The sequence below is a fragment of the Dipodomys merriami genome, unplaced genomic scaffold (assembly GCF_024711535.1).
Source record: "Dipodomys merriami isolate MVZ:Mamm:240054 unplaced genomic scaffold, mDipMer1.0.p SCAF_69, whole genome shotgun sequence".
Taxonomy (NCBI): Eukaryota; Metazoa; Chordata; class Mammalia; order Rodentia; family Heteromyidae; genus Dipodomys; species Dipodomys merriami.
In genome coordinates this window covers 5,481,534-5,496,910 of record NW_027206279.1, presented here as the reverse complement: position 1 = coordinate 5,496,910, position 15,377 = coordinate 5,481,534, and the positions used below count along the sequence as shown (strand labels likewise).

Here is a 15,377-nt window from a genome sequence, read left to right as displayed (position 1 = left end):
CATCGGCGCACTGGAGGAACGGAATTGACAGGCCAGGGGTTCCAGGCTGCAGCCAGAACATGACGCAAGGGCAGCTGCTTCTCCCCCATTGCCCGTGGCAGCCCCTTACAAGTCCTCTGCGGCTCCCCAGCCCTCCCGCCCGAGCTGGGCAGCCGCTGTCCAAGGGAGGATGAGCTTCATCCTCCTTCCTGTTCACCGGGCAAAGACCAGAACTCGAAACCAAACATCCCCAAACTCCAGCTTCCTCTGGTTATCTCTGGAATCTTGCAAGTACTTTATGTTGTTTTCTGTTAGAAAGTAAACAGGGTTACTAGTGACAGAAAAAAATAAATACAAAGACTCTCCACATCCGTTCCCGCAGCCACACCAGGCTCGCATGGGAGCTTGCGGGGAGCTTTGTACAGATCGGAAGCGTTGCGCTGTGCTGGTGTTCAGGTCCTGGTGGCCTGTTTCTGGCCTGGCCGGCTGTATCTGTGCACACAGACCCTGCTGTGCCGCACCCTCAGCTTAATTCCTGTTCTTCCCCAAGCTCATAGTGAAGTCTGCTTTCTTTAATCAGATTTGCATGGCCTGATCCTCATTTTCTTTTTGTAACCGTGACTCTGTTTTCCATCCTTCTTTGCTTTCTTATTTCACTTGTAAGTGGCTCTGTAGAATTCAGCTGCTACAAAGAAAGTTCTGTCAACAACATGCCTGATAGTCCTGAAGTTGAGACTTGGAAAGTGGCAAGGCCAAGGAAGAGTGACACAGGCCTTGGTGACAGGCCAGGGCCATCTGGTCCCCAGGTGATGGATTATTTCCAGGGCTTGTCCCTTGTGAACCTGGTATCCCTTCTCGAAGGGACCTTCTACCTTCCCGCCTGGACCCAGGCAGCTGGCCTTGTGCAAATGCCACCGGGAGAGACCCGAGCAGCACACAGGGCGATGCGGTCTCGCCTCATTGCTCACCGGCAGTTTCGGCATAGATCAGCCTCTGCACATCGGGCTCTAGTTTCACTTCCTGGAGCTCCCCAGTGCCAGGAAATTTTCTCTTGGGTCTGGTTAATCAGAGCCCAGGTCCTTCCCACATAGGCCCCACCCACCCCACTCACCCCCAGCCCTGATGCCAGCCAGAATCACCACCGAGACATCAGTGAGCTGGCGCCATGGAATTTCCCCCAAGTCACTCGCCCTTCCTTGGATGCATTTTAGAACAGAAGTCCAAAGGACGTCCTCTGAGCGATTCTACCTCGCCCTACCCCGTCCCCTGCCAGGCATCCCAGCCCACCTGGGAAGCACATGGCCCTCAGCAATGTTCTGGTCTCGACGCTCCTCCAGAACCAGCATTAGCGCAAGGAGCAGGTCAGCAGAGCGTCCTTCTGGGGCTCTTGCTGCCTGGAGCCGGAGGCTGGACGCCTTCTACCTGATCAGCACAGTCCCCCTCCCCCACCCCCCGCAACACATCCTACCCAGAGGCCACCTCTTCTCTTGACCTCAGGTCCACGTCTGACCCCCAGTGCTTTTCTAATTCCCCTTCTCTATACCTGACACCTCCCACACACAAACCTTTTTTTTTTGCTGGTTCCTAGACTTGAACTCAGGGCCTCACATTGCCCCTCAACTTGCTTGTTAGGCTGGCCTTCTGCCACTTGAGCCCCACGTCTAGTCCAGCTTTTTTGCTGGCTAGTTTAAGATAGAATCGTGCCGACTTTTCTCTCTAGGCTGGCTTCAAACACAGTTCCTCCTGGTCTCAACCTCTTGAGTAGCCAGGATTCAAGTATGAGCCACCAGAGCCCAGCTCCACCTGACCCCTGATGGTAGGGCGTTTCTCTGTCCATTGTGACCACTCTTCCCCCCATCCATCCCTATGCAAACTGCAGCTCTCAATCCATCATTCAGGCCAGTGGTCCAGACCTCTGGATGGACAGTCCAGCCACCCTTAAACAGCCACGTCTCCCGTGGATCCTTGCCCACCCTCCATGCCTGAGGGCCATGGCTCTACGTGGGATCTTGTTTGTTCCTCTTCTCTGTAGCAGCTCCAAACGGCCTGTCCTCTCCTGATATCCCCTTCAGGTACATGCCTATATCATCAGCTACCTGAAGAAAGAGATGCCCAATGTATTTGGAAAGGAAAACAAGAAGCGAGAACTCATCAGCAGGCTGCCAGAGATCTACATTCAACTGCAGCGAGAATACCAGATCTCTGCCGGGGACTTCCCTGAGGTCAAGGCCATGCAGGTACTGGGAGCCTGGGACAGAGGGGGTGGAAATGCTGCAACACATCAGCCAGCTGTTTATGGGGGACACATGAGGGTTTCGCAGTTTAGGATGAAGGAGAATGTGATGGATTCATCTGAATGGAGATCCAGAAGGATAAATTCCTGTGAGCCAAATAGAAATCTCCCATCTTTTAAGACCTTTAGCCAGACAGGACAATAGTTTCCATGAGAAAGTCACATGAGCAGCCTGACCAGAAGAAATGTGATTTATGCACAGATGTGTGCATGCTCCAAAACACACACCTTTACAGTTGGTTCTTAATTGTCCTGCAACCAAGGAGAATGAATCCCAGGGCTGATGCACTGGCAGTGTTTAAACAGCAGGGGGCAGCAGAGACCTCCAGCCTGTTCTCAACCCTCCGCGTGTCTCTAAACACCCTGGTGAACATAGGGAACCCCTGAGGCAGAAGACGTTCCAGGCTCTTGGGCTTGGTGGCTACACATGCAGAGAGTTGTGTGTTTTCCTCCCCTGTACGTAATCATCTCAAGTTTTTAAAAGAGCAGCTGTTTTGGACCAACCATGCCGGTGCTCCTGCTCTTCTGGTGGGCAGCGATGGGGGTGTTTTATATTCCGTGCTTCCCTGGCCAGGCCTGTGGGGCCATAGGGGCAGGAGTGTGGGGGTTATTTCCTCTGTGTTTCCGAGGCAGGAATGGTAGCTGCTTTCTGGTCATTTCCAGAGCTCTGCCCTCGGAATCCAGTAAGGGTGGCTATCCTCCTGCGTCCTGTACCCAGACACAAGGGCTTTGTGTGCTCAGGGCGCGGCGCGATCCTGAGGACAGGGTAGGTGTTTGTGCGCCCAGGGGAATCCAGACTGCTTACCCAGCAGCACTGGGATTTTTGTGTAGGAAGTCTCTTCCTCCTCTTCTCTTCACCCTCCTCCTCCTCAGCTCACTGCTTGGTCCCCTCGGCTGAAGTAGGCACCGGTAGCAGGAGCCCAGAATGCTGGGGGGGGGGGGGCTGTGCTAGTACCTCTAATCAGCCAGAGGTGATGAAGGACACAGGAGCCAGGATGCACTTTAGAAAGCAGCCTGGTCTACCCGCCGCTCGGGGAGGAACCCGGCCCACACTGAGTTCCAGTGCAGCCATCAAGCGTGCGGAAGACACAACAGGCTGTTCAGCTTTGGCCTTGTCCCCCGACCGTCTAAGTTCAGGGCTCCCCATCTACATTCAACACACCCTGGAGGCCACGATTTTGGTTCTGTGTTAAGAACAGTGACCACATCCAGCTACAGGGGGCAGAGTAAATAGGAATGGCCTGTCCGTGTCGTGTGGCTGTTAGGAACAAGGTTTAATAAGAAGAAACACCATGGACAGAGAAGACATATTATCTCTTTGAAATGCAGGTTGACAGTGTGATTGTATACTACAGAGAAAGCCTGTAAATAAGTAGAAATGTCAGACGAGAAGTATTAGCAGAGACTATTTCTGAGTGATTGTATAAATTATTTTATGTTTTTATTTTTGCTCACCAGCTTTTTTTCTCTTTTACAATAAACATATAGTGTCTGTGTCTATGATAAAAACAAAAATTCCTAACAGCCTTTCACATTGCTCTATCCAAAGTCAGACTTTTTCTTGAAATCTCCCTGCCTCATCTCCAGAAAATCACATACCTGAACGGTCTCTCTGCTCCTTATAGAATTTTCCATACAGAAATACTTCATAAATTGTCCTTTAAAACAACAACAACCAAAAAAAAAAAAAAATACCTGGAAATTTCTGTGTTTACTCAGTGAAATTTCTAGGGAAAGCCAGATGCCCCTAATGCCAGGTCTCAGGTAGCTTGGCACAGTTCAGGACCAGGGACAGTTCATCCCTTGTGATGGGCAGGTGCTTTCTGTCCTCCAGGAAGGCTGTGAACAGTAGGGAGAAGGAGGAGCCCCTAAGGACCTCGGAGCAACTGCGCAACGCGGAACTCTCAGTTCCTGTGTTTGAGGGGATGAACGCTTATCCCTCCTCATTATTTGCCTCTTCCCTTAACACTGGCTTTTTTCTGTTTCATGTTAACCTTTTTTCACTGTAAGTAAATTGGAATCCCTTTTCAAAGCCAGCAGAAACTAAACATCTGGGATGTTTTTCTTCCTTTGCAATGTACACTCTAGCACACCAGTATAGCTGTGTATACTGGTGGTCCCTTCTGTGTGGGACACATAAATAGACCCTTTTTCAAGCTCTACTTGAAAAAGAAACTAACTAAAGCAGAAAAGGGCTGGGTGTCACTCAAATGGCAAAGTGCAAATCCTAGTACCACCAACAAAAAGGTAGGGGAAAGGTTTTTCTCCAAGTCGGAGCGGTTGGAGCACACATCTAGCCCCAGAGATCAGCAGCTGTAGAAAAGTCTGTCACCGAGCGTGTGGTTTTCTCCTCCTGCAGGAACAGCTGGAGAACTATGACTTCACCAAATTCCACTCGCTGAAGCCCAAGCTGATCGAGGCCGTGGACAACATGCTGAGCAACAAGATCGCATCCCTGATGAGCCTCATCAGCCAGGAGGAGATGAGCATGCCCACCCAGCTGGTGCAGGGCGGGGCCTTCGACGGCACCACCGAGGGCCCCTTCAACCAGGGCTACGGGGAGGGCGCCAAGGAGGGCGCCGATGACGAGGAGTGGGTGGTGGCCAAGGACAAGCCCGTCTACGACGAGCTCTTCTACACGCTGTCGCCCATCAACGGCAAGATATCGGGCGTCAACGCCAAGAAGGAAATGGTGACCTCCAAGCTGCCCAACAGTGTTTTGGGCAAGATCTGGAAGCTGGCCGACTGTGACTGCGATGGCATGCTGGACGAGGAGGAGTTCGCGCTGGCCAAGCACCTCATCAAGATCAAGCTCGATGGCTATGAGCTGCCCCACAGCCTGCCACCCCACCTGGTGCCCCCGTCTCACAGGAAGTCCCTGCCAAAGGCCGACTGAGGGCGGCCAAGGAACAGGGCGGAGGGTTGGGGTGGGGGATGGGACTGGGGCTGCAGCCTGCTCTGCCGCTGACCCACTGAATGACTTTGGACAAGGCCTCCGCCCTGTCTTTGCGCCTCAGCTCCCCCTCGATCAACTTGGGAGGGCATATTTTAGATGCCAGATGAGCTCCTTTCACCTCTTAAACTCCCTGAGTTTCTCTACGAGTTCTAGGAGGAAAGGGAGGATGGACGAGGACATTGCAAATTTTGAGAAGAAAAGGAAATTAGCCAAAGAAAACTCACAAGCCCGGAGAAATTGGACAGGTGGCCGCGGGCTTGCTGGAGCCCCAGGAAGCGAGCCAGGGCCTCGCCTGAGTCTTGTGCACTGGGCTGGGCTGTGGTCATCATGAGCGTCCCGGCACCTGTCTATAGCACAGGGCCCCAGGAGGCCGCAGAGATTGCTTATTTATTTCACCTAATGTGTTTCCTGCTCTATTTAGAGTAGACAGAGACAGAGCAGAGAGTTCCTGCTCCCTCCAGACTGACTACCAAAGAGAAGACGGATGCCCAGCTCAGAGAGGAGGCACTGTGTCTGTGCCCTGTCCCTGCAGCAGGGCACGTCTGCCCCAGCACCCCCACCACAGCCTCCCTGCAACCCCCAAGCTGGATTCACATAGGAATTTTGGAGCTTGTAACCTTAACCCTGTTGGCATTTCAGCTCACTCTGATGTCGGGGGAATTTGCTTTGCTGATGAGCTTACCCAAGGGATTATAGCAGAGTGTAGGCAGACTTCAACTACAGCATGGAAAAGAGGTGATTCTCTTCCATAGTCAGTGTGGTCCACAGCCACCGAATGCCCCTAGATCTTTCTGGTGGATGCCAGGATTTAAATGCAGCAGTCTTGCTGTGGGCCATATCCAAGGCCCTTAGGGTCACTAGTGAGAATATAAGAAAAGGGTTCAAGGGCCTCAGCCTTGCCCGGACTGTTGGATAGAAGACATCAGTCTGGTTGGAGTTCGACACTGAATGTTGTTGAAAAGTACACGTTCTTCAGAAATCCTTCTCCAAAAATCTTTTTGTAGAAAACCTTCTCAGAGTCCCTGAGCATCATTTCCTGCGTGCACACCTTGAGGCAGGCCGTGGCCACGGACCTTCCTGGTGCTCCTTCCCCAGGCCTGTGGGTAAAACCTCGAAGCCCACGTTCAGATGCCTGCCACCACTGCTCCTTCCGCTGGGGGACCCGGCTCTGGGAGGCAGGGGGGTCGTTTTCTGTGTTTTTCATGCCATAGCAGAGAGTAACGAGCTAGCAATGGCTGCATCCCACGCGCCCTGCCAGCCCCCAGAATGAATGGAACCAGAACAGTTCCAGGGAGCCTTCCAAAAAACACATCTTTTTTTCTTTTTCACCTGCCTCTGATGATGTCTGTGCACATTACCTAACTTACTTTCTAAATAATTCAGTTTTCAGAGAAGCAATTACCTAGTATTATTTTTATCTTGGTGGGAAGCAGGGAGCCATCTCCAAGCCCAGCTTTCTTCTGGTTATTTTGGAAACAGAGTCTAGGAAATCTTTCTACCCAGGCCAGCTTGGAACTGCAGTGCTCCAGGTCTCAGCCTGGATTGCAGGCCTGAGCCACAAGCACCCAGCTGTGTAGTATGGTTTGTAATCTGAATGAGCACTTTTTAATCACTAAGACACATGGTGGGGGTGAGGGGGTAGAGATTGCAGGGTCCCAGGGCTGTAATATGAGCAGGATGGCTCCGTGAGCCAGCACAGTGGGGTCACCAGAGGACAGCCTGTGGAGCCCCAGTTTGTCCAGAGTCTCAGTCAAGATGCCAGGGAGGGCAGGCTTTCTATTTAGGATTCTCCTGTTGCTTTAACTCTGCCCAGTTGTAATCTGTAACATAAATATATGCACCTATTTACATCACATGTGTGTAGTTTTTTTTTAATATTTGTCAGTTTGCTCATGCGTGAAGCTAGCCAAGTTGTGTCTCTAGAGATTTTGTAAGGGGCAATTGTGGAGCCCTGGGCTCTGGTTTCTCAGCTCCAGGAAGCTTCTCAGGGCAGTGTGACCCTCAGCTTCCCTCTGGGGTCTGGTAATGTTCTTGGGGGTGGGGAGGAAGGGAATAATAACCATCTTGTGTTGTTTTTAATTTTTTATTGTCATATTAGTCAGGTAAAGAGTACTTTTTTTTTGGTTGGTCATGGGGCCTGAACTCTGGGCTTGGGCGCTGCCCCTCAGCTCTACCACTTGAGTCACAGTGCCACTTGTGGTTTTGTAGTGGTCTAATGGAGATAAGAGTCTCACCGACTTTCCTGCCTGGGCTGGCTTTGAACCACGATCCTCAGATCTCAGCCTCCTGCTAGGATTACAGGCGTGAGCCACCAGTGCCTGGCTAAGAGTGTATTCCTTTTTGGACAACATCTCCCCCTTCCTTCACTCTCCCAGTGTTTCCCTCCCATCCTCACCCACAAGTTGTAGTTCATTTCACCATGGCATCTAGTATCACTGCTGCATTTGTCCACCCTTTGTCCCACCATTTCCATACCTCTCCTTACCCTCCCCCAGAGAAAAGATGAAAACAGCAACAAAGGAAAATAAACATCTTGTTTCCATTTCCTCTTCGATAAGTATTATTTAGTATGATCAGAGGCACCTAGGCATTGTGTCTTTGGTCTCACTTGTGTGAATGCCCAGAACACTTTTCATAGTCTCTCTTACAACATGAAATCATGTATCATGTAAGGTTCTCAAGACCTACAGGTGAGGCAGAGATCAGGAAGAATGTGGTTCGGGGATAACCCCCGGCAAAAAGTTAGCAAGATCCCATCTCAACTTATAAACCTTGCATGGTAGTACATATCTATGGTGTCAGCTATACAGAAGACATAAGAGGAGGATCACAGTTCAGGCAAGCCCTAGGCAAAAACATGGAACACTATCTAAAAATAACTAAAGCAAAAAAGGGTGATGCCCTAAATTCAAAGCCTAGTACTGAAAAGAAAAAGCACAGAAGAAAGGAAAACAGGTTGGTGACCAAGTGAGGCTGTATGTCTTCAGGGACCAACATGAAGCTTGTTGGGTCTGTGCCGAACACCAGCCCCACTTCCTGCTCCACACACCTCACCTCAAGCACATTGCCCTCTCGGCTTTCTGTTGCTGGGACAGAGTTGCCTTAAGGTAGGAAAGGTTGGTGTGGGCTCAGTGGCAGTTTTTAGCTCGTGGTCAGCTGCTTCTGTGGCTTTGAACGTGAGATAAGACAGAACATCAATGGTAGCAGAGGAGGCTATTCACCTCATGGAGGCCAGGAAGGAAGGGAAGGCTAGGAGTGGGGGGTGGAGGAAGCGGGGAGGGACACAAACTCTGGACAAGATAGTCCCCAGTGAGCCACTTCCTCCAGCTAAGCCCCGCCTCCTCTAATAGTCCATTAGTCTGAATCATCACTTCGTGGTCTACTGATGATGTCTGAGCCCTAAAGACCCAATCATGCTCCAGCCCCACTTGAATTTTGCTGCACTGAGGACCTGTCTTCCTTCCCTAAGTCTCCTTACAAACCACACAACTCATGTCACCCAGTTTTCAAAATAGCCCCTCAGTGTGTTTATACACAGGACGTGTGTCAGTATTTAAACTCTAGACCAGAATGCTTGCCCTGGTTCCAAAGGAAATCTCCAAGTCCTATTTTCACCCGGCCCATGGCATCGTGTAACAGGCCTATGCAGCCCTGAGTTAGGGGAAGAGAGTGCTCCGATTGCTCCTCCCATCTGTCACTTCCCAAGCTGTAAGCTGCTAATGAGACCACTGAGCCCAACTGAAAAGACAATTCACTCAGCAGAACCCCTAGCTCTGTGGGGGACACAGGTGGCCCAGTGGCTCCAGCCCCAACGTGTGGTCCACTTCTTTCCTCCAAAGACTCAACTCGCGGATGCTCACTTGGCCTGAGCCAGGCCCTCCAGCCCTCCAGGGCTGGCTTTACTCACCTGAGCCCTCAGCCTTTTCCATTGGTAGGGCGCAGCTTTGGCTCAGGGCTGTGGTTGAGCAGCCTGGGGTTGTTGAATTCCTGCGTGTGTCGCAGGGTTGGGTCATAAGCCTCCCTCCACTCCTCCCTAGCCGCGCAGACCTTTCTCCTTGTTCTATGGGTCCCCTAAGGGCTGGCTTCTCTCAGGGAGCCTGTGTCCCAAATACCTTGCCCGGGGCAGGCTGCTTCCCAAGTCAGAGCCTGCCATCTGCCGCCCAGGCCTTTCCTGCCCACCACCGCCCTCTGTCACACAACGAATTGTTGTGAACACAATGAATTGCTGTGAACGTAAGGATGACTTTTAACTGTTATTTTCTCTTGCTGAAACAAAAATAAATATATACCTTCTTTCAACAGATAATCATTGAGTTTATTCAAGTAACCAAAGACCTAATGTAAGAGTTTCAGGTTAGAGATCATTTAGCCAGTGCAGTGTCTACACAACAGGGCTTTTTTTTTTTTTTCTTGTAATGTCACAAGTGTCAATAAACGTATGAAACAATCAATAAATGTATGAAACAATCGCCTCTTGTCTCTGGGGTTTTGGCCACTGTGTGGCTCTCCCGAGCAAAGCCTGTGTCAGGCTCATTTTGAGGGGAGGTGAAGGGGTCAGGGAGACAGTGTGGCCCCCCCTTCATGCTGTCCATTATCCCCAACTCTTCCCACATCCTTCCTCTGGTGACTCCCACCAAGGGCCAGCTGGCTCTAGCGGGAGGCCGGAGGAGATTTCCCGGCCCCACCTGAGAGAAGCTGAGAACCAAGATGGGAATCCAGCCATGGGAGCCTCAAGGATTCGAGTGGCCCCCAGAGGCACAGGCCTGCCTGATATAAACCCCAAGGCTTGCCAACCCCAGGGAGGAGCACCTGGCGGCCTGGCCTCACATGTACCCCAACAGCACACACTGGGCACCCCCCCTGCCCCCGTGCCCATCCATCCTGCTGGTGATACAGATCTCTACGCATCTCTGAACCAAGAATCTGGGTGAGAAACTCCCTTCTGGTCACAGAAAAAGCTTCAGAAATGAACTTGGGACCCAATTTAACCCTCTGAGAACCAGGATCCCCCCACCTGACCACAGGGGAAGCTTTCCAGGGGGCGGCGTGGAAGATGGAGGAGACCCTCTAGCAATGGGTCTGGGGAATTCTGGAGCCACCTCCTCCTGTCTGGGCCACGCCCTGGAGCAGGGGGGAGGACAATGTCGCCTGTGTGTCATTACCCCTGGCAGCTGGGAGCAAAGGGGGGAGGGAGGGGCAGCTCCACCCTGGCCTCTCTGAGCCTCTTCCTCCAGGCCCAGCCTCTGCTGACTGCCCTCGCAGCCCAGCCGACCAGCAGGGCTCCTCCCCAGGACCAGACATCGCCAAAGGTGAACAGCCCCGTCTCCTTTCCACTCGTGCTCACCAACCCAAGGAGCGGAGTCAGATTGCTGTGGCTGAGGGACTGGCAGCCAGGATTCTTGAGAAGAACCTGGAAGGTGGGGGTGGGCAAATGGGTCCTGGATACCAGCCCAGGAGCACCGGACCTCGCTTGTCTAGGCTCCAGGTCACAAACCATACCAACCGTGGGGGACAGTGTGGCTAGGCTTAGCCCCATACACCCCCAGCAGAGAGCTCCTCAGTACCCACCCTCTACACCCAGGCCCAACGTAGGTCCCACCCCACCCAGGTCCCACCATGGCCTCTGACTATGAGGCGGGCCATATCCGAAAGCTGCAGACTCGACACGCACGCGTGCAAGAGAAGACATTCACCAAGTGGGTAAATAACATCTTCCGGCTGAGCCAGGTGAGCGGGGCTGGGGGGGGCGGGAAGGGGGCTGCTGTGGCCTCTACAGCAGAGCTAAGGACAGAGGCCTTTCCTTTGGGGTTCCCAGGGGAGACGGGGCTGCCCTCTTACCTACCCCGCCCGCTCCCCAGGTGGGCATCAGGATCCAGAACCTGTACACGGAGCTGGCCGATGGCACCCGCCTGCTGCGGCTGCTGGAGCTCATCTCGGGAGAGGCCCTGCCGCCGCCCAGCCACGGCCGCCTGCGCGTGCACTTCCTGGAGAACAACAGCCGGGCACTGGCCTTCCTCAGGGCCAAGGTGTGTGCAGGGCACGGCCGCGAAGCAGGGCGCTAGCTGGGCGGCTGGGCAGGCGGGAGAGGATCTGGGACTAAACAAGAAAGGCCTAGCAAGGATGCAGCAGATGCAACAGCAGAAGTGTCCTGACTTGGACAGCCCCCAGCCAGCTGCAGTGCAGCCACCTACTGTAATAGGCCCGGAAAGGTCGCTGTCTCGTGAGGGACAATGCAGGATTCTGTGCTAAACAAATCCGTCTTCTCATTTCACACATGTGGACCCAGAGGCCGGGATGACTCAGCCGCTAGATCCGTGGTCAGCCAGGCAGCGGAGCCGTGGAGGGGGGGGAGAAGAGCTTCTACACAGAGGAAGATTTGAGAAAGAGACTGGACGAAGAGATGGTCACTAAAAGGAAGGAAGAGCCAGGCATCAGTGGCTTATGCCTGTAATCTTAGCTACTCGAGAGGCTGAGTTGGAGGATCAAGATTAGAAGCCAGCCTGGACAGAACTAGCCTCAAAACTCCATCTCCAATTAACCAGCACAATGCCAGACTGGATGCATGGTTCAAGTAGTAGAGCACTAGAGAAGTCTCAAGGCCCTGAGTTCTAGCCCTAAAGAGAAAAAGCAAGCGCTCTAAGAGCTCCTTTTATGTCTACTGGGAAACCAGCTCCTGGCCTTGCTCTGGTTCTGGCGTGGGTGTGCAGGGTACACGCCTCCTGATGGAGGTTCCCAGCGGCTCCCCGGGGCTGAGGACAGAAGACACCAAAGTCACAGGAAGGGCATCACTGTGGTTCCAGCCAGCTACAGAAAGCCAGGCCCTTGAGGTCCTAGGGGCAATGGCCTGAGAGTCAGCTCTCCTGGAGCTCTGGCGACAGCAGGTCACTGCTGAGTGGGAGGGAGGCAGGCGTGGTCAGGACAAGGGAGCCCTCCCCCCAGCTCCCCCCATGCCTGGGTGCACGTGTGCTCATGCACACGAGCTTAACTAGCAGCAGGAGTGGACCATCATCATCACGGAAACCTCACCACATGTTGAGTTCCGGGCCAGGCCCTGGGATGTGACATGCAAAGCCCAGCTCTGCCCACTGAGCCTGTCAGCTCTGTGGGGTACAGACTCATAGTACCCAAGACGTCTCTGAGAAGCCCACGGGCCTGGGTGCGGTGTGATTCAGGGTGATGAACAGAGTATGACAATGGAGCCCAGGTAACCAGGGCCAGGTCCTCTGGGGCCTGGGTGTTCATTCCGTCCTGCTCTCCCCATGATTCCTCCATCCTCCTTGCAAGTGACAAGCTGTGGGGCAGAGGCTCCTAACGTCACTGCACGCAAGAGCATGGCAGGTGTTTGTTGAGTCTGACTGCATGGGGCTCGAGACTCAAGTTCCTAAAGGTTCCATTGGATGAAAACGAAAATCTAATAGGACTGGGATTCCGGTGTAATGCCAGGACCCCAATACCCCTGGGGACCTCAGGGTTCCCCAGGAGGTGGAGGCCGACACTGATGTGGTCTGTTTAGCTTGCACATTTGCTATTAATGACCTCTCGTTTCCGACTCCTGTAGCTGAACCACTGACTTTGGCCCCAGTTTAACCTGTGTTTCGTGTCTGGGGTCCCTTACTCAGGGACCCAGCCCAGTATACCAGGCTCTAGGCCATCATCCAGAGCGGGTGTGGACCAAGCTATCTCTTTCTTGGCCTGGTCTGATGCCCATTCTCCCTAAGGAAGATCCCCCTTGGATTCCAGGGCCCTCCCAACCTGACAGCACCCCTCTGAGCTTCTGGTTCCTCTGATTCCTGGGGAACACAGGCTTCATGGCTCAGCCCAGCCAACGGTGCCTGCCCCACCCCCACCCCCAGGTGCCGATTCCTCTCATCGGACCAGAGAACATTGTGGATGGAGACCAGTCGCTCATCCTGGGGCTCCTGTGGATCATCATTCTGCGGTTCCAGATTTCCCACATCTCCCTGGACAGGGTATGTCTGAGCCCACCACCATGACCCAGCCCAACCCTGCCCCCCTCCCCGGGTTCCCAGGGGCCGCTCTGTGATTCCCACAGCAGGTCTTGGCATCTGTGATTTCAGTATTCAACCCAGAATGCTGGAAATGTTGCTAAAGCCTGAAGGGAGGACTGGAATCGGTCCTCGGACCCAGCCTGGGCAAGTCACCCACGAAGGAGGGGTTGGGTGGCTGTCCGGCACCCGCTTCCACCCCTGGTCTGCTGTACCCTGCTTGGAGATGGAACCCTTAACTCTCAGGCTCCATCCCGTCCATCAGGGGAAATGAAACACGTAAAGCCCCCATATCCCGAACACCTGTGGTCCCTGACTTTTCCCATCCTACCTCTTTTCCCCTGCAACCAGATCAGAAAGAATCAAGAGAAAATTAGATACATGTGTCCATTTTCGCAGTTTTAGGATTTCTCCAACGCCACCTGAAATTCCATTCTGTAAGTTAGGAAAACAATGAAACCCAAATGAAAAGAAGCCACAGGCTCGGCTGGAAACCCCGGGCCTGCCTGGGAGGGGATGGAAAGCAGATCCACTGAGGCCTTCTACAGCCTGCAGCAGCCCCGGACATTGAAACCTCTGTCAGAGATTTAGGGTGCAGACTACCCCCACCCCTACTGGGGACCCCCAAACAACGTCCTGATCTCTGACTGACTGTACCTCCTTGTCACTGAAGAATGTAAACACCAACCTTGGTACCTACTACAAGGGCCCACAAAAAGCCTGTGGTGAGCTGGGCACCGGTGGATCACGCCACCGATGTAATCCCAGCTGTAATCCCAGCTAGTCAGGAGGCTGAGAACTGAGGATCACGGTTCAAAGCCAGCCCGGGCAGGAAAGGCCGTGAGACTCTTATCTCCAATAAACCACTCGGAAAACCGGAAGTGTTGCTGTGGCTCAAGTGGTAGAGCGCTCGCCTTGAGCTGAAGAGCTGAGGGACAGCGCCCAGGCCCAGAGTTCAAGCCCCATGACTGACCAAAAAAAATAAATAAATAAAAGTAATCCTGAGAGATAGGAAAGGACCTTCATGCTGTGAAGCCCCAGGTTAGCTAGCTTCATGACCGGCCTCTCAGAAGGACTCAGAACTAAGAGCTCCTGCCATATGTGGCCATCAGTTGCAAAGTGAAGCCTGCTGCTCTGCGCTAACAGCTTGCAGGCTTGGGGCTTCCAGATGCTGTCCATCCTCACCCTCCCCAGATAAAATCAGGTAAGAGGAAGCACACTCCACCCATACCCACCACACACAGTGGTCGCCCTGCCCTGCCAGGAGGAGTTTGGAGCCAGCACAGCCCTGCTGTCTGCCAAGGAAGCGCTGCTTATTTGGTGCCAGCGGAAGACGGCCAGCTACGCCAACGTGGACATCACCGACTTCTCGCACAGCTGGAGTGACGGGCTGGGTTTTAACGCTCTCCTCCATGCGCACAGGTACAGCCCCAGCCTCGTGTCTAGGCCCAGAGCTCCTGCCCCTTCTCCATGTCCCCCCCCATCCCTGGGCTTTGAGAAGTAAAGCGGTTGGAGTCTTGAGTCTTTGCTCTAGGGCAGGCCACAGAGATGGCCGGGTTTGCCTTTGATGCCTGCCTTCTCCACCGTCTGAGCCTTTCCTTTCACTACACTCTCCCTGGCTAGAGCCGGCTCGGCTTGGACTTCCTCCCCTACCCCCAGCCCAGCCCTGTGCCAGATGAACCTTCCTCTCCCGAGGGCTCCTACTCGTCCTTCAACCCAGGTGTCAGCGAACTCCAGCAGAGCAAACGCTGAAAAGCGCTTCCCGCCTCTGTCTGCCCAGGCCAGACCTGCTAGATTATAGCTCCCTGCGGCCAGAGCGCGCGCTGCACAACCTGGCATCGGCCTTCCACGTGGCTGAGCGGGAGCTCGGCATTGCCCAGCTGCTGGACCCCGAGGACGTGGCCGCTCCACAGCCAGACGAGCGCTCCATCATGACCTACGTCTCCCTCTACTACCACTGCCTCTCCCGCCTGCACCACGGGCAGACGGTGCAGAAGAGACTCGCCAAGGTCTGGAATCAAGGCCACACATACCTGCTGTGAGGCCTTGGCCAAGTTGCCTAAGTTCTCTGAGCTCCACTGGTAACAGGAGCTGATGACACATGGATTGTTGCGAGTGTGAAGTGCCCGTCTGGCAGACTCCG

General features: G+C 53.6%; 2 protein-coding genes across 3 annotated transcripts in view; both read left to right on the top strand.

The window, feature by feature from the left end:
* Ehd4 (EH domain containing 4) overlaps positions 1-9,534 on the top strand; it is a 54,062-nt gene extending 44,528 nt beyond the window's left edge. For both annotated transcript variants that reach the window (XM_070005859.1, XM_070005860.1), the window contains 2 exons: positions 2,052-2,216; positions 4,632-9,534. In XM_070005859.1, coding sequence (XP_069861960.1) covers positions 2,052-2,216; positions 4,632-5,168 — 702 coding nt within the window. In that variant the 3' untranslated portion in view covers positions 5,169-9,534. The remainder of the gene's footprint in view (positions 1-2,051; positions 2,217-4,631) is intronic.
* A 1,292-nt stretch (positions 9,535-10,826) lies between these two features.
* Positions 10,827-15,377, top strand: part of Sptbn5 (spectrin beta, non-erythrocytic 5) — a 33,961-nt gene continuing 29,410 nt past the window's right edge. The window contains exons 1-5 of the mRNA XM_070005688.1: positions 10,827-10,955; positions 11,087-11,254; positions 13,082-13,198; positions 14,499-14,656; positions 15,015-15,243. Coding sequence (XP_069861789.1) covers positions 10,845-10,955; positions 11,087-11,254; positions 13,082-13,198; positions 14,499-14,656; positions 15,015-15,243 — 783 coding nt within the window. The 5' untranslated portion in view covers positions 10,827-10,844. The remainder of the gene's footprint in view (positions 10,956-11,086; positions 11,255-13,081; positions 13,199-14,498; positions 14,657-15,014; positions 15,244-15,377) is intronic.